This window comes from Astyanax mexicanus, chromosome 11 (assembly GCF_023375975.1).
Source record: "Astyanax mexicanus isolate ESR-SI-001 chromosome 11, AstMex3_surface, whole genome shotgun sequence".
Classification (NCBI taxonomy): Eukaryota; Metazoa; Chordata; class Actinopteri; order Characiformes; family Acestrorhamphidae; genus Astyanax; species Astyanax mexicanus.
In genome coordinates this window covers 43,074,032-43,096,500 of record NC_064418.1, presented here as the reverse complement: position 1 = coordinate 43,096,500, position 22,469 = coordinate 43,074,032, and the positions used below count along the sequence as shown (strand labels likewise).

The 22,469-nt window shown below is 34.6% G+C and overlaps 2 protein-coding genes across 2 annotated transcripts in view; both read left to right on the top strand.

Moving 5' to 3' along the window:
- ankrd10b (ankyrin repeat domain 10b) overlaps positions 1–14,773 on the top strand; it is a 30,799-nt gene extending 16,026 nt beyond the window's left edge. Inside the window, exons 4-6 of the mRNA XM_007253225.4 lie at positions 9,075–9,325; positions 10,220–10,324; positions 14,108–14,773. Of these exons, the coding sequence (XP_007253287.3) occupies positions 9,075–9,325; positions 10,220–10,324; positions 14,108–14,373 (622 nt within the window). The 3' untranslated portion in view covers positions 14,374–14,773. The remainder of the gene's footprint in view (positions 1–9,074; positions 9,326–10,219; positions 10,325–14,107) is intronic.
- Positions 14,774–16,660: 1,887 nt separating this feature from the next.
- ube2al (ubiquitin conjugating enzyme E2 A, like) lies at positions 16,661–21,158 on the top strand. The gene is made up of 6 exons (XM_007253224.4): positions 16,661–16,839; positions 17,962–18,042; positions 18,346–18,371; positions 19,202–19,291; positions 19,913–20,001; positions 20,254–21,158. The coding sequence occupies exons 1-6, from the start codon at positions 16,796–16,798 to the stop codon at positions 20,380–20,382; spliced, it is 459 nt and encodes a 152-aa protein (XP_007253286.1). The 5' UTR covers positions 16,661–16,795; the 3' UTR covers positions 20,383–21,158.
- The last annotated feature ends 1,311 nt before the right edge of the window (positions 21,159–22,469 follow it).

The window sequence follows — 22,469 nt, the reverse complement described above, 5'->3', positions numbered from 1 at the left end:
TAATAATTAGATTTAATTTTTTTTAAGTAAGTTGCTAAAATGTAGAAAACGAATAGGTGTCGTAGCATATTCATGGTACTGTGAAGAAATGAACCTTAAATTTAAAATTTTAATTAAAAGAAGAAAAGTGGTGTCTGTGAAATAGCAGATATGGCAGTACATTTTATATAATTTTCAAACTTTTCTTAACCACTAAAAAAAATATATATATATATTCTCCAGTGACTCTGAATCTCATTTGTTGACCCTATATTTGTTTATTATGTTCATATAAAATGAATGAGTATCATTCAGCATCTGTTGTTTCTGAATGTTTAAATCATATTGGTAATGAATCTGATCTAAGTTTTCTGTTTTCTGAATTATAATTGTATTAATCTATAAGCACTTCTATTTGCTATTAAATATTATTGTTAAGCTAAAGTAAAATGTGAGCTTAGTGAGAGCGTTAGTGAGATATAGTAAAGTTAACATAGGTTATATAAGAAGTCTATAAAGTGTTGCTTTGTTCTCCAGTGTTCTTTAACCAGAGCACTCTGAAACTAATTGAATCATTAGAATTGTTTTATATGTGGCTCATTTAACAAAAGAGTAGATGAATGTAATAGTCTTGAATGAAAGCTCAGTCCTTGAATTTGTTCTTATATAATGGGGAAAATATAAGTACTCATAATGCTAAGTGTGCTATAATGATGCTATAATGTCGACATGTGGGATTCAGACTCACTGGTGTATTAAATGTGTATTTGGTGATTATGTGAGTTATCACCAGCATGTCTGTAAAAGTTGTTTGCTGATGTTGCAGGTGCGTCTGAGGCAGTGATGAAATGTGCATACTGTAGTCACTCATGGTATTTGTTGAGATTTGTGTTTGTTATGCTGTATGACTGTATATTTAAAGGTTTAGTAGTGCTAGTAGAGCTGCAGCAGCAGGTTCAGGCAGAATTGAAGAATATTGTAAGTATGTTTTATTTTGATAGGTGTAGAATTACAGAGGCAGTCAGGTAAGGGAGTAAGGAATATAACAGGTCTAGAGTAAATGTAGAGCACAGGACAGGAGCTGGAGGATAGAAGGGCTCTTTTTCTTTCAATTTATAAAATGCTGCCTAACAACTAGAAAAAAAAATATATATATAAAAATGTAATCAGTTAATTGGGAAACAAATAGTAAATGCAATATGTGTATAAATTAAATGGAAAGCAAATGTAATACATGTTGGTTTATATAAATAAAATGCTAGTATTTTTGTGCTTGACTTTTGTGCTATATGAAGCGTAATTGCTTATGTTCTGTGACTTTATTACACTCCTAAGTATTATTAGTCATTAAACACATGCAAAGCAATTTAAACTGGGTTGTTCCTAAATTATATAAAAAAAGGAAGAAAAGCCAGTTTGAGGTAACTTCTATGGTATCAGAATATTAACCTTTATAAAAAAAATAACTTTACCTGTATATTTTGTCATGTTGTAAAATCCTTTGGTAACAGTAGGATTTAATCATATGTGCGTTTAAAAAAAATAGTTAATATAGTTTTTACTGTTAATGGTAATCAACATTAAAATTTAATAGTGTCTCAAAGGCAAAATCTCAGCTTTAATCTATTTTCTATTTCGATAAAACTCTACAAGCAATAGCTAATCCTATTTGGTTTACTTTTCTTATTTTTATATATTTTATAGACTTATATATTTGAGAGCTGCTAAAATCACTGACTTTTTTTTAGGGATTCTCAATTTGGTTGTTTTGTGTTGTATAGCAATGCTTCTCAGCTTAATAATAATAAGATTAATATATTTTTTTCTGAAAAAAGAGGTACAAATGTATTCAATTCTCCCTTTAATTAATAACAAAAAATACGTAGCAGTGTAAGTAAAGTCACAGAAAAACAGTAATTGCTTTGTAAAAAAAAATGATCTAAAATGAACTGAAATTGAATTAATAAAAGTATGAACAAATCTAACATTTTACAGTAAATTGACTATATACATATATTTTTAAATAAGTGATGGAACTAACAAAACAACTGGATATTTGGTCTGTTAATTTCTAGCAAGATACTTCACTTTAGTTTCTTACTGGAATAAGTCTTTTTTCCTCTTTGATCAATAAGAAGTTGCTCCTTTCAGACAAAGTGAGAATGCCTGAAACACAATTCCCTGTGGAGAAAACGTAACAGAAGTTTGCTTGGTTCTTCTTAACTTGAAGAAATGAAGTATAAGAACTACATTTTTGTTTTAAAGAAGCTAAAAGGAGGATCAGTATCCATATTTCCACTCTTTATCTATTTTACAGTCACACTTATTCACAAAGTGTCTGAATATCCTTTGAGGAAAACTTATGTCCTCTTTTGTCCTTTTGTCTGTTTCTACAAATATTCCAAGAAAAAAGTGAAAAGTCTCTCATCTTAAAGAAGATGGATCTCCAAGCAGAGGATCTTTTAATAACTTCCACATAGTTGATTCATTCTTGGAATTTCGCTATATACAATGATTTATAATATGTCTAGCAATTAGCAGTTTAGTTAGTTTTATTCAATTCAAACATATAATTGTGCACATCACTGTTTTAATTCACATGAACAAAAAGAAGGCACTTCAGTCTCTTCTCTCTTCAGTTTTAAACAGTATATTCTATTGGTCACTTCAGTGCAGCTCGTTTAGAGTGTGTTATTTTTAGACTCCGTTCTTCACAGTTGTTTTTTGCTGAATGACCTTGATCTATCTGTTCTCCACAAAACGAGACTCTTCGGACTCCTGTCAGATCAACAAGAGCTCCAGACGCTTGTCTTACCCAACGTAGGAATGTTCTACTTTCTGTGTGGCGCCTGACCTTCAAATACATCCCAAATAGAACAGAGATCTTCTGGTTTCAACCCTCAACTGAGGTGCTGACCCTGCCATGTTGGAGAATAGAGAAGATATGGGAATATGTGGAAAGATTTGCTGTATTTCCAAGACGTTTCAAGCCTTTCCAAGACTTTCCAAGGCTTTACAAGACACTCCAAGCCGTTCCAAGATGTTCCAAGCCTTTCCAAGGCGTTCCAAGACTTTCCATTACAGAACAGTCCAGATTTGTACACTTTCAGAGTAATTGAACCACATTAAACTAACCTTATAGCCTTAAATGTTCTTGTTACGTTTCCACCTAATTTGATTCATGTGGTGCTTAAATAACCTTTGCAATGCAGAAATCACAGACTTAATATCCAGTTTAAATTAAATTAAAAGCAAAAATAAGTGATTTAACAATATATGCATGTTTATTTTAAGAGCCCTTTATCCTCCATGTAAAAGGGATGAGAGTTTGGGATGGGAAGATGATTGAGGAGAGTATGTAGGCTAAAGGTCAGGCTTAGACGAGTGTGCATTTCTACATCTGTACTTTGCTTTAACTCTTATTTAACCTGTCTTCATTCTTTATGCTGAGACTTTTTGCATAGAGGTTCATTGCTTTTGTTAAAAAATAAAATGTCATCTGCAGAGTTACAGTATTTTATAATTATTATTCATGATGGAATGATAGAAGATGTTGTTTTATTAACCCTGCCTGTCACCTTTATCCTTATGAAAGGGACACAATTACCAAACAACCTGCAGATACAACTAATCTCATTCTGTTAAATGTTGCCGCAAAATTTTCTTAGAGAAAATCTACACGTCTCAATGTTTTTGCAGCCAATGAATTCGAAATGACTTGACTTTTTCAAGTAATCCTAGAAAAGGGGGAGAGCATTCCAAATAGACACTGCTGACTCACTCCAAGTTCCCTCAACGAAACTGCACTGTTGTGGCATTAGGAGTGTTCTCACTATCGCTCCCTTCAGTATCTACACACTGGCAAACTGTTGAGGTATTTCTTGCGGTGATTGGTTTTACTGATAGGAAGTTTTGTACATTAGAGAAGTTTCAAATGAAAAGCCTTTTCAATTTTAGATGTACAGTAGATCTTTTGTTTGTTTTTTTGTTTTGTTTTAGATCTGCATGCTTTGCTAAATTATGCCTTTAAACCAAGACTGTTTTTTTTTTTGTATCTGTTGATTTTATTTTGTTTTGTTTCTTTGTAAACTAACCATAGGACTTTAATTTGTAGGACAGGTCTAATCAGTTCCGCTTGTCACGTCCAGAATAAGCATGGGTATAAACATGACGTTCAGGAGATTACTGTTTAGCTGAGGAAAAAATAAATCATGTCAGGGAGTTTGTGCACTCAGACTAGTGAAGCAAAGCATATCAGGAGAGGAGGAAAAAATGAATGCATCCATCTATCAAACCAACCAGGTTCTGACCAATAACTGACAAATATGAATGTTCTACACTTTTGGCATTAGTGGAAAAATTGAAGCATGGTGGGTCTTATATAAATAATGTAGTGGACTTGTATAAATTATCATTATTAGTAGTATTATTATTATTAGTAGTAGAATTTTTATTAGTATTATTAGTATTATTAGTAAAAGATAAAGTACTAGTTGTATTAGTAAAAAAATATATATATATATATATAAATAAAGGCTATCTTCTTAAACAGACTTTTATTGTATTATGAAGCAATTGCATTCATAAAGGAAAGTATAAACCTTTAAAATAAGAGTTATAAAAGTCTAGCGTGCAGTCTAGAAATGCATCAGTTTAATAAACATAGAAATGTAGATAGGCAGTAGGCATAACCACTGCAATAATTCAGTGAATATGTTCTGTATACATAATGTATAAATGCAAAAGAAAAGTTTCCTGTGTTAATCTAATTGATGGCCTTTGGGCCATATTCTTATTTAATTCATAAATTTAAATAATCAGTGAAATCTTAATATATCTCAAATATATATATAGAGTAGCTTTCTGATTAGAACTCAAAAAGCCAGTTTTGTCTACATGTGTTAAAACCCATCTTAGTCTAAACTGGCTTAAATAGTATCAGTGATGATTTACTGTTATCTTAAATTAAATCTGTGGCTTTAAAAGCCTCCAATAGATTAATATCAACAATTAGCCTCTCAAATAGACAGACAAAGAGACACTCAGCCCAGCCCAGATTTTATAACATGCCAAATAAAATAATAATTTTACAAAAAAAAGTAATAAAAATAATTAGTAGTAGTAGTATGTTGAATTTTATTACAAGACAACACAGGGGTCTCTGGAAGGCCACCAGAAGTCAGTAAATTGGTGTAGGACACAGAACCAGGACAGTCTACACTGTGCCAAATCTGTGTCCCATGCCATTTGATTGGCTTGCTTGACAGCCTACCACACACTGCTGTGCTGTACAACTTTATGGATAGGGTAATAAATTAAGGAAAGAAAATAGGAAAGATTAGTATTAGCCTTTATACTCTATTATCTGTCAATAATACAGATAGATGTTAACAGTTGTAAACCTAAGGATAAGTTTATTTGTATGTTAAAGTAAACATATTTATTAAAAGTAAATAAATTGATAATTTTAGAAGCTGTTTATGTACAAAACAGAATTGATTTATGCATATATGCTAAAGAAAGGTGAGGTTGCTAAGAAACTTAACAAAAAATAGGTAAATAATTAGAATACACTAATCTATTTTGTTATTTCATTTTAGTATTCATGTGTACAAACATGCTTAAAACTAGTTCATAAGATGTTCAGTATTATATTTAATCAGTAAGTTTATTTTATTTTAAACAGCTGAATTCATCTCTTTATGAAGGTGCCAGAAATTAGATTTTAATGAATACTTAATGGGGCAGAATGTGTGCCAAGCAAAAGACACAGTTTTATGTCAAGTTGGTGTATATTTATACACATGCATGTGCAAGATGTTGATCCTTTTGATGACTATGGTTTTTATAAGAAATTAGTTATCTTTTTTAGTAGTTACTGTACTGCATATATATATATTTTTTTATATTATATTCTGAATGAGGTATAAAACCTTTCATTATTAAATAGTTTTTTTACATATTAATTAAAGGTTAACGATACACAAAATAATAATTGACCATGAGATTTTAATGTGAAAAGAGGCAAAATGAGAGTCAACATTAATCCTAGGCCACATTACAGAGCTACATGCAGTAAAGCTAAAACAAAGCTCTACTGTCGATTGTTGAAACTTGAGCAGCCTGTTATGACTTAATGTTGCCTGATAAAGAAACATTTTGTTTAAAAAAAAAACATATTCAAGAAACAGTTGATTAATTTAATATGTGTAACTAACTATATGAATAGGTCATCTGTATATTTTATATTAAATAAATACATTTATGCTACAGAATCAAGTCACAAACACATACATAATGTTATATTTATGGCTACGGTATAGGTAATAGACACATCAAAAATTAAGCAGATTAATAGAATTGGAAATACTGAAAAAAAAAAACATAAAATACATAATAAAACAAACTGAAAGAGCAGTTTTATGTAGGATTTCTCTCAAGATTTATTGCAGTAGATTCCTAATTAGTAATCAGTTACATTTATTAGTAATATTTGATCAATATATCGGGGTCACGTCTTGCACTGTACTGCCCCTGTACTCATTAAAATTAAACAGGATAATGTGTATCTTTCTTTGTACACATTTCTGCTTATTGAGTTTCAGGTTTCTTGCACCTAAGAGTTTGATTTCAGTTTGAGACCCACCTCTGCTCTGACTGTCAAACATTTAGAACAGTTCAGATTTATTAGAACTGACGTTTTTGGGAGCATTCTTTTTTGCTGCTGTTCTTCTTCTGACTTGTGTAGGAGTTCAGTGGGGAAATCTGTTCAATAAACAATGTTTTGATTTTTACTTTTCATTCAACATGACATTTTTGTTTTAGATATTTATTTGAAAATGCATTTATGTGTGTGTGAGTGTGTGTGAGTATGAATGTGTGTTTAAAGGGTTTAGTTAGCCAGATATTTATGAATTTGGTTTGAAGTGATCTGTATGTTTTGATGTTGAATGCATGAAAGAGCAAACTGGATTACTGAGGTCTGATTAGAACCTGGGGAACAGTAGTTTGAGTCGGTCTGATTTATCTGAAGTATCGTCCACTGGTTGTGTTTCACAGATCAACAGTACTTAAACTTAATAATAGAAGAAATGTAAGTCCTAATAATTGAATAATATATTACATTATATAACATTGACATGTTTTATAAATGTATTTTTATATTATGTACATTGATAAATACATTATAGAAGATTGATGATAATTAATAGCCTTTCTATAGGAAAGTTAATATATTCTTTGTTAAATGCTGTTTTTCGCCTCCTTCAGTGGGAAAGCCAGGCTTAGCTTAGACAGGCGTAAAGCCACAGTTTAACACAATGAATCCGTTGTTTCTATCTCAGAAACGTCCAGTGATGCAAAATCACAGACAAACAAGAACTGAACTGTTCTCCTCTGGTATTCACAATGTAAACATCTCACATTTCTTACCCAAGCTTTTAGGCTTCCAGGAATACATAACACACTATAAATAACTTTTAATATCAATATCTCAAAGAAAAAGCTATTAAACATTTTTAAACATAGTTTTATATTTATTGGGCCTGAGCTCATATTTAACCCCCTCTAACTCAGAGCAAGTGCTTATCTAGGATCAGGTCTGCCTTAAAGACACAAATTGTAGTTTACACATGTATAGTTTCAAGAAATAGAAGAATACACTACTAATCTACAGTTAATACATATAAAAAAAAAAGCCAAAAAGTGCATTAATGAATTAGTTTGCTTGTTATCAGGTAGATAGTGTGATTGTCAGGTGTGGAGATGTGTAAACTGTGATGCACTTCCTATGGTGACGTTTTTGGTTTCAGCTACATTTAGAATGAGGGTGGGGAATGATTAAGCGTGGGTTAATGGGCCACTCTAGTAGTATATTACTCTAATCTCACAGTTTGTTCATTCATGTATTCTTGATTGTTTTATGACTGCAATATAATATAATCCAATTATTTCATGCACAAGCCTGAACCATGTATGTGCTCAAGTTCTTGTTCAAGGGGGTGGACCATACAGTATGGAATGATTATTGTGGTCTGTAAAAAATGGCCCCTAATGTCTTTACAGTGTTACTTTTGATAATTGAGGTAAGTTATGTGAAGATCTTCAAGAATCAGAAGTTTTCATGGGATTTTTGCTTTGTTTCATGAAGAATTCTTCTATCCTTGGAATGTTGAGAATCTTCGCTATCTTGTCTCATCATGGAAGTTTCAGTTGTAGTCGCATCCAAGTTCTCCTTCATAAGTTGAAGACGTTCTTCAAGATGTGGCCCTCTGTTCACTTTAAGACCTGATTTCAACTTGATGGAAGATCAACCAGGATGAAACAGTCCCTCAGAAGATGGTATCCGTGAACAAATCAATCTTGTGTTTCCCAATTGGGTTTGTGTTCTTCAAGAAACAACAGGTTCAGTGTTCCTCTTTTGAGCTTAATTTGACTTTTTTTCTAATTTAATGTATGTTCTATCTACCAGTCTACCTTTTTCTGCATTTTCTGCCTTTATTATCTCTTCAAGAGTGGAGGAAGATTAATCGGTTATCATTGGATATTTCAGGCTTCTTCCCGCTGCAGATACCAATCCTCTTCTCTTTATCTTTATCAAAGATCATATGGAAAGTTTCCTTTGATATTTCCCTTTGAGTGGACATGGACTAAAATGTATCATTTCCATTGGATGGATTGTCTGAATTCCTCCATCTCTCAATCTTCTTCATCTTCAATTTCATATCTTTTGGACTTTTATTAGTTTAAATATCTTGATCTTTATTCAGTCACTTGTATTTAGATCTCATTAATACTCCTGCTGACACATACCTGTTTTCAGAATGCTTGTGTGCTAGTTTCTCATATTCTGTTGCAGTCAAAACCTCACTGTTTTTAACCAGAACAAATGTTTTTATTTCCCTTTGTTAATAACTGTGTTAATGTTAAAAAAAAGCTTGTTATTGTCAGTTTATGACAGGCAGACAGGAACTATTTGTATGTGTGTTTATAATTGTGAATGAGTGTGTGTGTGTATGTGTGTTTGTGTGTGTGTGTGAGTGATCACCTGTACAGTAGGCCGAGAGCGCTGACATTCTGCTTTTATTGTTGCGCAGCTTGAGGAACGCTAGTGGACTGACTGCAGCTGACCTAGCCCATGCCCAGGGCTTCCAGGAGTGCGCCCAACTGTTAGCCAACGCACAGAACCAGCAGCTCAGCCAGCTTAACGGCTTTACCACCAAAAACTCTGTGCTCAACGGGGACCACCAGATAAGGCAGGGGCGGAGCTTACTTAATGGGGCACCCAGTAGAAAGAGGTCGCTTGATTGCATCGAGTCCAGTCACTTTAAAAAGGCCAGAACCAGTGGTAGGTGGAGATGTATCTGAAAAATAAATTCTGAAATATTAGAAAAGTAGCCTGTTTATCTATACAAGACAACTGAATCAAACATTCTTTCCAAAATGATCTTATGAAAAATAGAAAAAAAACAACCCTTCTAATTGACGAATTCCGCTTTTTTAACATACACAAGAGTTTTTTAATTGCCAGTGCACAGCCTGTACATCTCCAAGGAACAGAATACACAAGCATTGAAACATCAGTCATGATTCCAAGCATCTATCAAAGGGTCAAATCCTGTTTGTTTTGAAGGGACAAAAATTTGGAACAGTTTAAAATTCCCTACAGCACTCTGTTCTTCACTTTAACTCATGAAGTTCATAAGCAACATATTGAACATCGTAAGAGCATCAAACCATCACTGATTGTGGGAACTTTACACTAGACCTCAAGCAGTTTGGACTTTCTCCATATTTTGATCTCTTGATTTCCAAATGAAATGTAAAATTTACGGATTATCAGTGATGGTTTGAAGAGAGAGTCATGAGAGGCGGATTTCATTTTCCAGCAGGACTTGGCACACTGCCCACACTGCAAAAAGTACCAATTGGTCTTATATAATATTCTACTTTTCTGAGACACTGATTTTTAGGTTTTCAATGGCTGACCTGATTTCTAGAACACAGGGTTTAATAATAGTTAGGAAATTGTTGTCATTTGTTACATGATAATTGTAACCTTTAACCATATTTACAGTTATGTGCCTGCAACAAAAAAAACATGAATAAGCTGCTCTCTAAATCTTTCTGATTCAGTTTTGAAATTGGTATTAATATTCAGAAAAGGGTCTGTGCTTTTATGGGTTAAATCATAATCATGATCATTGTTTTTCACTATATACCCCCTCCTTTACGTTTCTAGATCTGGACATTCAGATGAAAATGATGAATGGGATGAATGGCTCTGGTGGAGAAGACCTGATGGAGACCATGCACATGGAGTTCGGACCAGCTCTGAGCACCACAGGTGGGAACGGGTGCTTGAGTGAGTCGTTTCCTTTGGGCTCCGGAGCCACTGCCAGCCTAGCTGAGCAGGAGCAGAGCTCCACAATGGAGGGCTCCTCCTCCCCGGCCCCAAAAGAGCTGGAGATCTTCACAGTGGCGTCCATGCAAATCCCGTGCCGCTGCACTAACTCCTATGCCTACCTGTAGTGGCCTTTGCTGCAAGAGAAAGAAAGCGTTTTTTTGTGTAGAACTTAAAGGGTCTTGTTTCGCAGAGAACCGTCCTTATTTTTTCTTACTTTTACTTTTTTTAAAACAGTGAAAACAGTACGATATGAGAATATACACGCGGCTTTAGATAAACAGACGTACAGAAATGTGTATGATTCCACTGAGGTTTTTGCCTTTACCTTGTCTAAAAGAAAAATAGCAGAAAAAAAGATCGGTGGCTTGTTTATTTGCAGTTATAGCTACTCCACTTTAGTTAACAGTGTAATTTTTGTTTTGCACAATACGTTCCCTGAATCAGTGTATAATTTGATTTGTTTGATTGATTGTCCTGAGAATAGAAGCATTTAATTATGAAATCTCTTTGTATGAGTTGCGTCTTGTTTAAACAGCAGCACTGATTCCCTGAAAACCTTTGAAAACGTTAAAACGTGTTGAATTTGTCTGTCTTGACCCGTGCTCAGACTGTAGTGTTTACCCAACACTGGCTGCACTGTCGGTTCTGGGCGACTTGCCTGAGGATTTGGTAGAAATCTTGCTTTGACGTTGTTTTTCCACTGACCTGAGAGCAGCCTTTTATTTTTTATTATTATTTTTATTTTTATGGCTTGCCTTGAGAGAGTCTAGAATTTGCAGTCAAACTGCTTGTATTGCCCAAGAATTGTCTTTATTTTTTTATTAATTTCTTTTTTTATTTTTGGTTTTACCATGCATTTTCTTATGCCAAAACATATATATGTAGTCTATATGATTGTATGAGCTTTTGTGTTTTGAGTATCTGCCAGGTGCTATTAAATCTGATATCTTCATTTTCAGTCATTTTTAAAAGACATCTGTTTGGATCTGTTGCTTGTAGCGTCCCTATTTTCTGTGAGACTTCTGGAAGTTTCTTTATTTGTTTGAGGATTTATGACTGTATGAGGGCAAATGTTTGCTTGTTTTTTCCATTTTTGTGTTTTGCATAGCTTGTACATACTCTCGTTTTTTGGATGGTGGGTTTCCTAACGCTTTGGATGTCATTCGAATAAATAAAGCTGGTACCAGATTATTCTGTAATATGTTTTACTTAATTCTCTCATATTGCCTTAAAACTATATGAGATGGAGAGATGCATGAGATAGAGATGAGAAAGATAACTAAAATATTTAACATGGATGGCATCTTTACCCAAAACCTGGTGATTTACATTTTTGGTGTTAAGGTGGGCATTCTGGTCAAAATCAAACATTTAACGTTATTTGTTGTGTTGTTTCATCCCTTACCCTGCGTTCACACTGGAACACGACAAGTTGCTTGTGTCACCCAGCGTTTGTGGCTTGTGGGCGTGTCAAGCTCAACGGGCACGTTTATCATGGTCCAGCCGCCGACAAGAAAAAAGGGCACAAAAAAGGAATCGCTTGGCCACTTTATTCTACAGCTATAACTCCCAAACTTGCTGGACTCTTGGGCGTTTCTGCGATTTAACTGCGCTGGAAACGCAGCCGTTCCCGCAGATCGACGTGGGTTCACCCGAACGTTCAACAGAACGAACAGGGAAAGAAACTAGAAATTCAGAGAGCAGAAGCTTGAGGACGTCGAACCGCCTTGTTTGTGATTGGTCCAAAGAAAAGCTAGAAGCCAATCGGGTTAGAATGTCGCTTCACCGCGTCATAATTAATTTGCATAAAGTTGAGAAAAATTCAGCTCAGTGTCGCTTGTCGCTCTGTCAGTTGGTCGCTTGTTGCCTCTCGCGTGTCGCGACGACAAATCGCGCCCTGCCATAGGAAATTAATGGTCGCCTGTCGCTTTCCAGTGTGAACGCAGGGTTAGCCTCACCTGTGCTCCTTCACTATAATACCCAGCATGCTCTATGCAAATATTTACTGCATTGAATTGAATGTATTGAATGCATTCTGCTAGCTAAGGTACACACACACACACTTTGACTAGTCCCTGTAGAAAAGTACTGCCAATAGATTAGGACTCAAGCAGATCAACATGAACCCACATGAAGCTGGCACCATGTCCAGTGACAGCTATAGGCCGAGCGTGTATGAACACCCAGCACTGAGCTGTGGAACTGTTTTGTTGGAATGATGGTGCTCCACCCAGTACTTTTGAGATGAGTTATGGATGAGTTAATCCTTGGGCAGGACTCAAAACACTATATTCCTACCTTTGAAACATTATTTAGGGCGTTTTCACACCTGTAGTTTGTTTCTATAATCCGGATCAGTTTTATGAGTTTGTTTATTTGAAGCATTTTCTCCCACTGTTTGGTTTGGTTTCACACAGGCAGAAACCTGATTGCTCCAAAATGCGCACCAATAAACCACGCGAGCACATCGTCTCCTCTGATTGGTCAGAGCTGTCCTGCACAGAAGCAAAAAATGTCAAATAAAGCAAAAAAGATTGTGTTCCAGCGTGTATATCTGTGCTGTGTGAACACTGGTTTCAAACACAGTGTTTTTAATAGGACATAAAGTGCAGATGTACACATACTAAATTGACCAGGCTTTAAACCTTGTAATTATTCTATGAACAACTGCAGCACTGCTGTAGGAGCAAAAAAATACCTGCTTACAGTGGATTTACACAGTGGTTACATTTCTACATTGGCAAGAATTATGTTTTAAGGGGACTGTGATGGACCATCTAGTGGTGACCAAACATAAGTCCAATTTGAGACTTATTTGAGAAAATGGGTGTATGGGGAAGAATTGTAAAGAATTTTCTAACACTGCTTACCAAAATTAGGTATCTCCAAAATGGCAACTTGACATTAAACAACCTTCTTAACGGTTAGAATATAATTGAAAGCTGTATTTTCCATCTGTGGAAATGTGTATTTGATTTTACGAGGCAAAAAAATAAAAAAAAGAATTTAAAGCTCACATCAGGGTGATTATAATACAAAAAGAGTTTACGTCTTTATTTTAAGTTTTATTCCAAGTGAAAAAAAAATACTAAGAAAAAAGAAGTTGAAGTCATTTAGGGGAATTTCTATTGGTCCACTCATCGTGTTATTTTAACTCACCATAAAAAAAACACTAGATTTTTATGAACTAACTGTGAGAAAGGGCAAAATGGAGATTTTCATGATCTAATAAGGTATTGTTACAGAACTTGAAGCAAGCTACCGTTCTGCTGTGATTGTTGATCTCTGTGACTCTCTAGATCAGTCAATTAAGGTTTTATTATCTACAGTATAATCAGTGTATTGTTGATCTACTGACCCACATGGCCCTGAGTCGGCCCGGAGGTTAATGTTCGGTGAATGTAGGGCAGTGTGCTGATTTATCCTTCACATGTGCCAAAGTACAGACAGACTATCACTACAGGAATCAGGACTTCGCCCGCAGCTGCCAGAGGGTTTGAATGTGACTGTGTTACATAAAGCAGTTTCGTAATCTATTGACTGAATATCTTGATGAGCTTCCACCCTGACCTTCGCAATCTCTGTGAAATTGAGGCTGTTGGTTTAATTGAAACAAGATATAAAAAGATGATTCACAGGAAGTGATTGTGCAAAACAAAATCTCCAATTATATCCAACATGTTTTTCAGTTCCTTAAAGCTGGTTTCTTCTTTCCAACACCAGGATGCACTTTTAATATGCCTCAAGAGAGTGAAAACGGGAACACAGCCTCCAGGCCTGAAGCTGAGAAGGTGGTGGGCTTCTCCTTGCACTTTGGTAAACTTGCCAACGACAACGGTCTTCCCTGCAGCCACCGTAACGGCTACGGAGACGCGGTGGAGAACACAGAGGATGTCAGCAGTCAGATAGAGCACCGGAAGTCCATCAGTGTTGAGCAGCAGTATGATTACGCTTTCCTCAGCACTGTGCATCTCTTTCATGGGTGTTAAAATGCAGAGAGCACCAGTTTGATACTAAATGCCTTTAATTCATGAGGTGATTAATGAGTGCCCTACAATACAATGTATGAAAATATTGCCAATAATCTTAATTACATAACTACAAGTTTTTAGTACTGTGGTCCTGCTGTAAGGAGCTTTAATATCAATATGAATATGAATGAGCAAGCACACATACTCCCTAACGACAATAAGTTTAGGGTCAGATTAAACTGCTTCACGTTTCTCTCTTCTCACAAGACCATCTTCATTTATTCAGAGCACTTTGATTCCGTCTGTTATAGGCTCCCATAAACTGCTGTTGTCTTCTGGAAGGACTTTAACGTAAACTGAAAGTATGAATCGGTGTGTTGTGATTTTTCTTCCGTCCCAATAAAACTACTTCACAAGACTTTTCTCTCTCTTAGTTTGAAGTTTACAGTGTCTATTTCTCACTATCTCATTGATTCATATTGCACCCATATTGATTTTTAGTAGCACTGAATGGGACTCACTGTAGCATTGTATCAGCCTTATTATTGAGTATTTTTTAGAATATAAAGTATATGACATTTTAGATGTATTTCAGCTGTAATGTTAGTAGGGCTGGGCCACACACATAAAATATTTACATATTCAAAACTCTATTATACAAGATATACAAAGTGACCATTTGTAATTTCATTCCTGCTCCACAGGTTGCCATCTGTGTATGATTTAATTCCAAAAATAAAATAAATGTGTGGTGGTTTGGTTTCTGGCCAGGAGTACAGTCTTAAGCAAACCGTGTCACAGAAATATCATAATTAGGAAGGATAAAGGTGGTTTAGTGTGATGACTTTATTTCACCTTCTCAAACATCATCCACTAAAACTGTGAAAACCACTTGTAATTGTCTTATGTTTATTCTTTAAAAATGACTAAAAATTACTTTGATACTAGGCATAAATAACTATGTATAATAGTCATATCACCCAGTCCTAACTGTTCTTACAAACTGCTCTAAACAAACTTGAATGAGTTTCTGAAAGCTGAAGAACTTTTATCAATAAAGGAAAATCAACATTATACTGCTTTAATGATACAAAACACTTTTCTACATTTCTACAAATACAGTACATGATTTTATAATAATGAAAAGTAAATGATGACCTGTGCAAGTAGAGAAAAAAATACAACAACTGAATTATTGCATAAAATTTAGATTTCACTAGTAAGAAGTACAGTATTCAGCACTGCCACTTTAATCGGGAGATTTCAGGCTCTAATCCCGTTCATGCAGCTTGCCAGCAGCTGCGGGAGGCCCGAAAGAGCACAATTGGCCTGGCTCTATTTGGGTGGGTAGGTGGTGCTCTTTCAACTCATCACTCCTAAGGTGATGTTGATCAGCACAAGGCTGCGTCTGTGAGCTGATGTATCGGAATCGAGTCCCTGCACTTTTCTCCAAGTGGGCACTGTGATGCTACTTGGCATTGATACATCAGCAGCAGTTTAAATAGAGGCTGAGTCTGACTTCACATGTATCAGAGGAGGTGTGTGCTAGTCTCCACTCTCCTAGTGTTGTGGCATCACTAGTGAATGGGGATATCACTAGCTGAATTAGTGAGAAAATGTTTTAGTAAATCTAGTCAAATTAACAAAAAAGATGCAGACCTTTCAAACCGTATGGCAAAGAAAACAATATAATATTTAAAAAAAAATTACATAAATCAATATTTGGTGGAATAACCCTGGTTTTTAATCACAGTTGTCATGCATCTTGGCATGTTCTACTTCACTAGTCTTACACACTGCTTTTGAAACTCATCATTTTTAAGTGGTCTCATGGCTGTATATCTCAACATATATTCAGACAGGCAGCGGTCATGTGGTTTCCCTTTTTCAGCTTCCCAAAACCTGAATAAAGCTGAATAAAAATGATTATATCCATCACCAGATCCTCCACCGCCCACCTATCCACCTACCTACCCATCTCCCCACCCACTGCACTGCACTGCCTGTTCCTCAACACCACCGCAAACAGCAGCACCACGTCACTGCTGCTGCTCCTCCACTACAGACTGTACCAACTCAGCACTGCGGGGGGTGTTACACTCTCAGTCTTATTTCTACATTTCTGTTGTATCATTTAACTCAAATACCGCTTGAACAACACAGATATATACGTTTACACACATATTAAATGGAATTTACATTTATGGTTTAAAAAGCAGTAAATATAACTAATCAACCGAGAAAAAATACAGATACATCCTCCCCTATCTAAACAACATGGTACAGCCTATGACGCCTCATGTAGTCACTATAACGTAGCTAGCTAGCTGAAGCCAGTAGTCGTGTAGCTTAGCTAGCTGTAGTTTACCGCAGATTTCTAAGCGCTTTCTTGTGTAAAACAGTGTAAATATCTGTTTGTTTGTTTGCTGATAGAGTAATTATGTCCACTCCGGCTAGAAGACGACTTATGAGGGATTTTAAGAGGTAAGAATTTGATGTTTTTTGGGCGGTGGGGGGTATTAGCTAGCCAGCTAGCCGCCGGGTCACCCGGTGTTCAGTTCAGATAACGATAATCTAGCTATCGACCTCTGTTCACACCTCAGTCTGGGTCTAAAACTGTTAATATTCACGTATTTAGGCTGTTTGTGTGTGATAGAAGCTGTCACCACATTTCCATGAATATTCTACTCTTTTTAATAATGATAAATCTGGGTATTATTAGTGTTTTTTTAAATCCTAGATAACTAGCACTAGCTTGAATTCGTATTGAAGAGTATGACTTCCTAGTTTGGCTGTAACAATTAACGTTAGCTTAATTGTTATTTTGATAGTCGACTAATCTGCTTCTTGACTATTCGATTAATTGAGAGAAATAATCGTCAGATTTGTCGACTACCAAAATAACAGGAGCCTATCACATAGGCAGTACTTTAATAATCACTGACTAATCGATTGAGAAAATAATCGTCAGATTAGTTGACCACCAAAATAATCATTAGTTGCGGCGTTAGTTGTAACAGGAGCCTTGATCATAGGAAGCAATAATTTAATAATCATTGACTAATCGATTAATTGAGAAGAATTATTGTCAGATTAGTCCACCACTAAAAATAATCGTTAGCTGAATCAATGTTGTTAGTTTACATTGATTCCACTGATATTCGAACATAGTTGTTAAAGGACAGTCTGCATTCAAAGTTAAATATATAATTAAACAAACATATATTTGAATATTAATAAAATCGCACTCTGAAGATAGATTACATTGATTTTTTTATTTTACATTTAAATGTCAATTAATAAACGTTCCACAAGAAGTTAACAAGATTCTTACTTGTTATAATATTAGATGTTCAGATTTACAGAATTATTTTTGATAAGTCATGTAAACAGGACAACACATTTATATTCACAAGTCATAAGTTAACATTCATGTACATGGTATCTCACTCTCTCTCTTATCTATAATTAAATGTTTACTAGTAGAACTAAAAACTTGAAATATAACATTAAATTAAGACTAAATTAACCAAGTAAATAATCTGATGATTGCAGTTCTTCCATTATCTGATTGTACTATGGGTTCATGCTAATTCTGCCCTCCAGGCTTCAGGAGGATCCCCCAGCTGGAGTCAGTGGTGCCCCATCTGAGAACAACATCATGATCTGGAACGCAGTCATTTTTGGGTAAGTTGGAAGTACAAATACCTAGCATTAATGTCAAAATTGTGTTTTTAAGAAAGGCTTGTGAGCTTAAGAAGTCAACTAAAGGATATATTTGAAGATAATGTTATTTTAAATTATTTGTATGTGCTCATACACAAATGTAATGTTGGTTTGAAGTGCTGTAACCTGATATCTAAGTAAGCTGCCGCGACACCTATCTCTCCTGAATGAAGTTACTTAATGCTCTTGTGTATGACTTAGTCTTTTTACCTGAAGGAAAGTTAAGCATTTCTGAATGTATTTGTTTTTCTGTTTTTCTAACAGCCCAGAGGGAACGCCTTTTGAAGATGGTAAGCTTGGTGCATTCTGTACTTGTTTTTATTTTGTTTTAAGGTACTAGGACTAGAACGTATATTAAGTAAGTAAGTTGTAAATGTTAATCAGGTTGGCTCTTAATTCTGAATATTTTAACTTTATGGACATTGATCTTCATTTTAATAATGCAGACATTAACATTATTTAATATTCTTGTGAGGTATGTTAACACCTCAGTTACTACAGTGTAAAAGGTGTAAAATTAGAATCACTTTTGATATGTTAGCTGCAGATGTTTAATATGTCATTAGAGAGGATTTTGAAGGAGTCTGTCCTATTTACACCTCAGATTAGTTTAGTTTGCTCTGGATTTGTCAAGGTGAGTGGATCACAAGGATAAGATCCACATAGATTTCTGTTGCCTTTATGAAGTGGATTGTAGATTCAGATGAGATAAAAAAAATGCAGAAATATTATAAATGGGCCATTCCACTGTCTATAAATACATTTACAAACTCCTGTCACCGTGGCCAGATCGGGCTTTAGCCCAAGAGAAGACATTACAGTACATTACATTTACCGGGTACTTTTATCCAAAGCGATTTACAAACAATAATTTACATTTAGCAATAGAGGACATAGACATTCAAGACATAAACATTTTTTGACAGGGCCTAAAGGAGGCCAAGGTAAATAGTGGGTTATAGGAGTAAAGGAGGGGTAGCAGGAAATTAGGTTAGTAGTAGTCAATTTGTTAGGTTTGCACATCTTTCTGAGAGAAAAAAATAGAAACATTGAATGAGATGGTGTATCCAAAACTTACTAATGTTTTCCACATTACTGTAACTTTAATCTTCTTCCACAGGTACATTTAAGCTAACAGTTGAGTTTACAGAAGAATACCCTAACAAGCCACCGACTGTTCGATTTGTATCCAAGATGTTTCATCCAAATGGTGAGCATTCTGTTTAGCTTGTCTTGGAGCTAGATTTTAAAACTGAACCTCAACAAATGATCACACAACAGATTATTATCGTTCTTTGGTTCAGTGTTAATAAATGAAATATTTCAGCATTTGTCAAGTGTTAAGTGATTTGCATTGGTGGAAAGAAAATTAGATAAACTAAACACATTTTTTGTATGGTAGTAGAATCCTTTTTGTATTCTTTTATTGTAAAATGTTAGCTGAAAATCAATGTTGTCTCACAATTTTGGCAACATGTTTATTTGGCTGTAGTTATTTATATTATATCAAAATATATTGCTAAATTGACCACTAGAAAGACAAAGACATTGTTTTACCTTTTAACATAGATACCCAAAGATTTTGGATTTTTAGGGTATTTCCACTCTTTCACCATTACCAGCATTCATTGTAAAAACTCCTGAAAAAGTCTGGTATTTTCACTGGTTAGAAAAAAAAAAATAATTTATGGTTGGATTGTCAACATCACATTTGTTAATCAAGTTATAGTATTAGTATATAGTATTACAGCTCCTTCATCTTGTAATAAATCTAAACTACATTAATTTGTTCAAAGCCAGTGTTGCTGATCTGTCTTCCCCTGTTCTTCAGTATATGCAGATGGCAGCATTTGCCTGGATATTCTTCAGAACCGTTGGAGTCCTACATATGATGTTTCATCTATCCTGACATCAATTCAGGTGTGTAAAAAATATTTATAAAAACAAATAAACTATATAATAGTATAATAACTATATAATAGTCCAGCATCTTGTACTATTTACTGCTACATGCAAATGAAAAGCCTAATAAACAGTCTGAGTAATGATTTGAGATTTTATTTAGAAATTAAAATTGTTCATTTGAATCGACCAAACGTAAAATATCAGTAATGCTAAAGATAAATAAATGGTTAAATATTAACTCTTAAAAATATATATATTTTCTTACAGTCTCTTCTAGATGAACCAAATCCCAACAGTCCTGCAAACAGCCAGGCAGCTCAGCTTTATCAGGAAAATAAACGGGAATATGAGAAACGGGTGTCTGCTATCGTTGAGCAGAGCTGGAGAGACAGTTGACCACATACACACTTGAAAGTTTCTTTTTCTTTTTTGTGTCTGTAAGTGGAAGAATATAATCAATATTTCTTTTTGTTTTTAAGTTTTTATGCACTTTACTTACTTTGCCATAGAGGATCATGGTTTCTGTTTGTTTGACTGCATTGACATTGTCTTATGCACGACTAATTTTGAATTGGTGCAAATGTTCAAACAATACAAACTCTGAATGGCTTCAACATGTTCTTTTTTTTTTAACTGAAAGAAACTATTGGTCTGTATTTTTCCTTTTAAGGAAACTCTCAGTAGCTGAGCTGTTGAATGAGTTCATATCTGGAGCTCCACTGGAGTAACATCACTCAAACCTTAACTGCTAGATCTGGCATAAGCTAGATGGTCCCAAATCACTGGATATACTTTTTGGCATCAGGTGAAAGACTGTAGACATGCTGATTGTGCTGTAAAGATAAGGTTGGTTTCAGCAGTTTTCAGACACCATGTAGTTCTTTTACTTCTTTCTCTATCCTGATGTAACACTTGCTCTACCAACACCATGCTATCCAGTTTTGGGCCAGTACAGTGATCTCTATCTTCAGTATTGCAGGATGTTCTTTTTCTTTTGCCAACCCTAGTCTTTGGTGTTGTATGCTGTTACATGCATGAATGCCTGAGTGTGTGCACATAGAAAGCCTAGTAATCTTGTATATAAGAAACACTACTGAATATATGTACAGATTTTGCACTGATTGTCAGTCATTTTTTCCAGCACTTGTAAATAAATAAAAAATCAAACTATCCTGATGACTCATAATGCAGATCATTCTGCTGCTGAAACTCATATAGGTAAATACTGTACATTAAAAATAATACAGATTTAAGCAGTGTCATTGAAGATCTAGCCATATCACAATAAAAATGTTACCTACTCTTAAGAAAACAATCCAGAAAAAAATTCTCCAGAAAAAATGAACAGTTCTTCAGATTTTACTATTTCTAGGTATATGTTTGAGTTAAATAAATATTTCAAAGGTTACTGATAACATTTGCCCCAAATTCCAAATAAAAATATTTTATTTGTAGAAAAATGAGGGGAAAAATGCAGTGCTTTCAGACCTTAAATACTGCTAAGAAAACAATTTCATGTTAATCAATTATGTTGATTTCAGTTCAGAAATCAATATAATTTTATCAAGCTGTGTTTAAAATAAGGGTTATTCCACCAAATATTAGTTTAAATAACTGTTATAACATTAATATTGTTTCTAAATAAAAAAATGAACTTTTCTTTGCATCATTTTAAGTCTGAAAGTGCTTAATTTTTTTCAGCCATTTCTCATTTTCTACAATAAATACACTAAATGACAGTATTGTTATTTGATGTCAGTAATGTGAATTAATTAATACATTTTTAAGTGGTCTCAAGTTTTTCCTACATCTCTCCAAAAAATTACAAATATGATTCATTGCTCTTTTAACTGATGTAACTGCAATATTTTATTATTACACTATCAATAGATTAGTGTCATAAATTAATCTTAATTTTGACAGCTCTTATCACAATTATTCCTGGGGACAATACACTGACATGATGCATGGGACAACCGCTGGTATCATGTCCCAAAAAAAAAAGGATCCCTTGTACTTAAGATGGGTATAATTTCTTGCCTGTTTGCATGGATATGTCTAGCCAGATATCACCTCAATCATTACTGTCCACTGTGGGCGGTAATGCCTTCTATAATGTATTCCTGCATAAATGGTGACACTGTGGATTATCAAATAGAAGGTAAAATTCCAGTACAAGTTTGAAGCGGACCAACCGTCTAGCACCCACTTCATCCTCGTTCACAAGATAAATCCACATAATTTACACAGGTTTGGGCATTCTCAAGCTGTCTTCTGAGAAAACCCTTAATGAGCAGTTTGCCTACTGGTATACCCAACAAATAAATCATTATTATTGTAACAAAAATATTGGTAAATAACTTCTCTATAAATCACATCTCTATTAAAATCATTGTTCTACATGAAACCAAAAGTTTTTCTTCAATGCCACTGTTAAAAAAACAACAATCTGAAGCACCTTTGTTTTTAAGTGTGTAGCTACA

Coding starts and splice junctions, on each gene's coding strand:
- ube2al (XM_007253224.4), top strand. CDS start 16,796: ATGTCCACTCCGGCTAGAAGACGACTTATGAGGGATTTTAAGAG. Junction 16,840..17,961: donor CTTATGAGGGATTTTAAGAG/GTAAGAATTTGA, acceptor TCTGCCCTCCAG/GCTTCAGGAGGATCCCCCAG. Junction 18,043..18,345: donor TGGAACGCAGTCATTTTTGG/GTAAGTTGGAAG, acceptor TTTTTCTAACAG/CCCAGAGGGAACGCCTTTTG.